This window comes from Impatiens glandulifera, chromosome 2 (assembly GCF_907164915.1).
Source record: "Impatiens glandulifera chromosome 2, dImpGla2.1, whole genome shotgun sequence".
Classification (NCBI taxonomy): Eukaryota; Viridiplantae; Streptophyta; class Magnoliopsida; order Ericales; family Balsaminaceae; genus Impatiens; species Impatiens glandulifera.
In genome coordinates this window covers 28206226-28212463 of record NC_061863.1, presented here as the reverse complement: position 1 = coordinate 28212463, position 6238 = coordinate 28206226, and the positions used below count along the sequence as shown (strand labels likewise).

Below are 6238 nucleotides of genomic sequence, written 5' to 3'. Positions count from 1 at the left end.
CCAAAAATTGACAAGTTCCATTGGTACTTTTTCTGTCCACTTTACATCTGCATAGTCTGCATCAAAGTAGCTTGTTAGGTTAAAGCTGGAGTCCTTTGGATACCATAGTCCGACTTCCGGGGTTACCTTTAGATATTTCAGAGTTCGTTTGGCGGTTGTGTAGTGAGATTGTTTGGGATTAGCCTAGAATCTTCCACACACTCCGACCGCAAACAATATGTTTGGTCGACTTGCTGTCAAGTAGAGAAGTGAACCGATGATTCCACGATAAACTGTCAGGTCCACTCTCTTACCGTTATCATCTTTATCCAACTTGATTGAGGAGCTCATTGGAGTGGAGGCAGGAGAACATGTTTCCATCCCAAAATTCTTTAGTAATTCCTTTGTGTATTTAGACTGGTTAATGAATGTTCCTCCTTCGATTTGTCGAACCTGAAGACTTAGGAAGAAGCTTAATTCTCCCATCATACTCATTTCAAACTTGTTAGTCATCAGTTTTGAAAATTTATCACATAGCTTAGGATCAGTTGAACCGAAAATGATATCATCTACATATATCTGAACAAGTAAGATATGTCCCTTCTTCTCGAATTTGAATAGAGTTTTATCTACTGAACCTATGGTGAATTCATGATTGATCAGGAATTTTGTTAATGTATCATACCAAGCTCTAGGAGCTTGTTTTAAACCGTAAAGAGCTTTGTTTATCCGATACACATGATTGATCAGGTCAGCATTTTTAAAACCGGGTGGTTGTTCGACATATACTTATTCACATAATTCACCATTTAAAAATGCACTTTTAACATCCATTTGAAACACCTTAAAATTTTTGAAAGCAGCAAATGCTAGGAAAATTCTAATGGCTTCAATTCTAGCTACAAGAGCAAATGATTCTTCAAAATCAATGCCTTCTTCCTGTTTGTATCCTTGTGCCACTAATCTAGCTTTATTCTTCGTAACCAAACCGTCTTCATTGAGCTTATTTCTGAATACCCATCTTGTTCCAATAACCGGCTGATCTTTCGGTTTAGGAACTAAGTACCAGACTTTATTACTCTCAAACTAGTTTAACTCTTCTTGCATTGCTAAAATCCAATCCGGATCCAACAATGCTTCATCCACCTTTTTCGGCTCAATCTGGGATATGAAAGCGGAGTTTTCATATTGTTCCAGTAGTTGTTGCCTAGTTTGGATGGGTTGTGAAGGGCTACCTATAACAAGCTCAGGAGGATATTTTTGTTCCTTTTGAAATTCCGTTTAGGAATGTCTACCAAATGACCGGTTATTTGATCAAGGCTAGACGTATCAGTAGGCTGAACAATAATGTCAGACCGACCGATTTCCTCAGTTAAAACTGAGGTGTCAACTTCCTACTGTTTGGCAGCTTGATCCACTTGATCTGGCTAAGCTTCAACAATACCCATTTGGTCATTGACAAAACGTCTAAAGATTGGAATTTCATCTTCACTATCATAATGGATATTATGATTTTCCAATTTGTTGTGTAGATCAAAGGATGATGCAGAATGGAGATTCTTCTACGGTTAAACTTCTAGTATTATATACTTTATATGCCTTACTGACTGCTAAATATCCTAGCATTATCCCAACATCGGATTTTACATCAAAACCATTTAAATAGGTTTTTCCATTCGTGTGGATGTAACAATTACAACCGAAAATTCTAAAATACCGAATGTTAGGAATTCTATCAAAGTATACTTCGTATGGTGTTTTATTGCGATGCTTGTTAATCATAGACAGGTTTTGTGTATAACATGCAGTACTGATAGCTTCGGCCCAAAATTTTTGAGCGACACCCGAATCGGCTATCATAGACCTCGCGACTTCCTTGAGAGTTCGATTTCTTCTCTCAGCCAGGCCATTCTGTTGGGAGTTCTAGCACTGGACAACTCGTATCTAATGCCGGATTCCTCAAGAAATGCATTTAAAGTACTATTCGTAAATCGGTTCCTCTATCACTTCTAATGATATTTATGCGTGTTGATTTCTCATTTTGTAAACGTTTAAGTAGTGTAATTAGATTAGAAACGGTGTCACTTTTGGATGCCAAAAATATGACCCATGTATATCTAGAGTAATCATCAATAACTACAAAAGTGTGATGAATACCGCCTAAGCTAGTGACCTTAATCGGTCCAAATATATCCATGTGAAGAAGTTCAAGACATCGGTTAGACTGAATATATCCTTTGCTTTTAAAAGATGACTTAGTCTGTTTTCCCATTTGACAAGCTGAACATACTTTTTTTATTGAATCTTATATCAGGAATTTCTTCAACTAACCTATTAGTACGAATATAATTTATAGTTTTAAGTTTAAGTGGTTTAATCTCTTATGCCACAGCCAAGTTTGATCATTTCTAGCTACCATACAAACAGGATATTCAATTTCATTCTTCTAGTCTACCTTGTAGATATTTCCTAGCCTATTTTCGGTTAGTAAAGTGTTACCCTAAGAGTTTTTAACTAAGCATGCATGTTTATGAAATTCTACAGTATATCCGGCGTCACACATTTGACTGATACTTATTAGATTGAAGTGTAGATTCTCAACAAGAAGTACATTGTTAATTGTTAAATTACCATGGACAATCTTACCCTTGCCCACAGTTCTCACAGTAATTGTAATATACTTCACAAGAACACTCAAGCTTTGAATCTTAGAGAGATAAGGGCTTTTTATCACTTAGACAATCTCAATGATTATATCTCGTGTCTCGTGTGTTTCTTGTTTCTTCAGCTCCTCCTTTTATAGGTGAAATGTGTCAACGGTCACATTTCTTCAACAGATACATTCAGGGTAATCCTTGAATCTGATTGGTTGAGCAGAGGATCATCATAACATTAAATGCGGTTTAGGCTTCCAAGGCATGGAGCAGACCGACTTTGATTTGTCTTTGCTTGATTATGGCAACTGTCGGTTGGACAGTTGCCTGCACCTGGGAGGTTGCTCCTTTGACTTATACCAAAATGGTAACTGTTTCTTCAGGCAATCTTCTGCAGCCTGCAGCATATCATCAGACTTGTACCAAAATGGCAATATCACAGTTTGATCCTTTGATGTCATCTTCTACATAAACCCAAAATGTCTGTTTGCACCAATTTGTAAATTGTTCTTTATTTAATATCCTTGACTTCTTTCTTTAAGTAGTTTTTCTCGTTGGATTTGTTCTTTGAATTTGGATTGAATGCTTCATTCCAACAGATCATGTTAGCCGGTTGTTCACTTCAACCAGATGGCTTCAGGTTTTAGATATTACTTCTTCTAGCCAGTTTGATTACTTGGCCGGATGTGATTCTTGACCGTTCGAAGTTCTTGACCGTTCCTGCACAATAAGTTTGTTAAGTTAAGCTCTTATTTAACCGGTCAATTTTATCTAACATAAAATATCCATTTTTATTCAAAAATTTTTGAAATCTTTTCTTACCTTATATATTTTATAGTCACCCAAATTAAGTTGGATAAAATTTAATATGTATATTTCATAAAGAATAATTAATTTTTAAAATGTATGTCCCACACGTTTATAAATACCATTTTATTTAAAATGTGACAAATTAATTAGAAAAATAAAAATAATACATAAAAAGAATATGACAGATGTTTTGTCTATTTAAAAGAAAGTTAAATAACTAATTTTTTTAATAATTTGAAGCATATAAACCTAATTTAAAGAATAAACCATATTTAATAAATAAAAACAGCTCAAATTAAAACCTAAAATATGAACGGTCAGCTGGACATTGTTATATTAGGGGTTTCATCATTTAAAATAATAAAAATTAAAAATATATATTATGTAATTGTTCTTAATATAAATTAAAAACTGTGAGAAACAGTTAATATTATTTTTATTTTTAAATGGTTGCAGCTTCAAATCTTATCCTAAACTTGTCAACGTGGCGACTGATCTGATATGTATATATATATATATATATATATATATATATATATATATATATATATATATATATATGTATGTATATATATATATATATATATATATATATATATATATATATATATATATATGTATATATATATATGGATCTTACTTACTGTGTAGACTTTTCTTTGTATGAATAATTTTTTTATTTATATTATTAAATTTTTTTGTTACTAAAATATTTTATTTATATTGACTTTCAATCAAATTAAATAAATAAATTTATAGTTAAATATTTTCAAATAAAGCAAACATACCAAATTAATTTAAATCTAACATATTTAAAATCAATATAAATACAGTTAATAATATAAGTTACATATCATTTTCAATTATATGAGCAAAACAAAAGGACTGAAAATAGAAAGAGGAGACTTTTCCTTTTGAGTTGACCTCTTTTATGCATTCTAATATGCTCAATTAGTTTTTTTTTTTTTTTTTTTTTTTTTTTTTCATATTACATGTTTGTTTATTTTTTATTGTATGGATGTTTTATCATTTTCCTTCTGATTTTTATATAAAGAACTGCAAGAATTTAATTGATTTAGAACCTAAGAAGAATTTGAAAAAATATTTAAAATTGTGAAATTAACTAACTACTTAGATTACAATATTCTACATTTTAAATGATTTAAGAATGTGCATGATAACTAGATACACAGATCGCACTACTCTACATGAAATTAATAAATATTAATAACTATTTTGTTTCAAATTATTAATAATATATTTTTTAAATAATTAAAATAATTATTTAGATAAAAATAAATTGTTCATACATATATATATATAATGAATATTTTGTAATTTATGTTTAAACGTATTTTTATAATTTCAGTTTATCATTTAATTAATAATAAATAAATTATTAATTAAATAGGTTTCACAATTAAAAATAATCCTGAAATAAGTCATTCAATGGAATGATCTAATTATGAGCGTCAGCATCTGCAAACAGATAAACAAAACAATTAATATGTCCCTCTTACGGTCAACAACGGCGAGCTAGATGAAGTGTCTAATCCAAGAAAATAATTCTGGGATCTAAGCTAGGTGAAACGAATATATATATATTAGTAGTGTTGTATAACAGGCATGGCTGGCCGTAATAGAAAAGAAATGACTATTGTTCTGATGATGCTGAGATGCGTAATAATATTATTTAGCTTAATCGTGGGCGTGAGCGGGCAACAGTGCGGTCGGCAAGCCGGTGGGAGGTTGTGCGATAACAACATATGCTGCAGCCAATGGGGATACTGTGGGACGACCGACGAATATTGTCTCCCATCAAGTGGCTGCCAGAGTAACTGTCGTGGAGATGTCCCAGCAGGCGGAAGCGCGTCCAACGTGAGGGCAACTTATCATTTCTACAACCCCCAGCAGGTGAATTGGGACCTTTACGCCGTAAGTGCATATTGCTCAACTTGGGACGGCAACAAGCCCCTCTCTTGGAGGATGAAGTATGGTTGGACAGCCTTTTGCGGTCCCGTCGGCCCAAGAGGGCAGGCATCGTGTGGCAAGTGTCTCCTGGTATGCATATTGATCTGATCTGATCTGATCTGATAGTGATTGAGATTGTGATCTAATTAATTAATATGTACTTACTTACAGGTGACGAACAGACGGACAGGGGCAAAAAGGACGGTAAGGATAGTGGATCAGTGCAGCAATGGAGGGTTGGATTTAGATGAGGGAGTGTTCAGGCAGCTTGACACCGACGGAAGTGGGATTGCCCAGGGCCACCTTATTGTTGATTACCAATTTGTGGATTGTGGCAATCATCTCCAATTATATTCTTATTAATTATGGTGATCACCAGCTACCAGTTACTAGCACTATATATCAGAAAAAAAAAAATGAAAATTAAGTTTATGAGTTTGTACCACACTCCTGTCAAAATAAAATTATGCATATGCAGTATGCATCTTAATGACGATGAATATCAGTTTCATCATCGTTTATATATGATTTGGAAATAAAAGAATAATATTACATATTTTCTGTACCTTTCATTTGGTTTTTCTTTCTTTTTATGTATTGTATGGACTATTCAAAACTTGCTCAATATCAACTGATAAATTAAAATCTGGTCTAAACATATTTTTCAGTACTTTTCATTAGAAATTTATATAAATTTACAAAGGATCCACTAAAATTTGGGTAATAAATTACATGTTCTTATGCTCTACTCATCTTCTTTCAATAATTTCACAAGAGGTCATGGAAGCTAGAACCACTTATATAAGAGAGTAACAACAATTTGA

At 32.7% G+C, this 6238-nt stretch overlaps 1 protein-coding gene across 1 annotated transcript; it reads left to right on the top strand.

Annotated features, from left to right (window-relative positions):
- The first annotated feature begins 5054 nt into the window (after positions 1-5054).
- Positions 5055-5958, top strand: LOC124927221 (pathogenesis-related protein PR-4-like). The gene is made up of 2 exons (XM_047467593.1): positions 5055-5504; positions 5586-5958. The coding sequence occupies exons 1-2, from the start codon at positions 5070-5072 to the stop codon at positions 5775-5777; spliced, it is 627 nt and encodes a 208-aa protein (XP_047323549.1). The 5' UTR covers positions 5055-5069; the 3' UTR covers positions 5778-5958.
- The last annotated feature ends 280 nt before the right edge of the window (positions 5959-6238 follow it).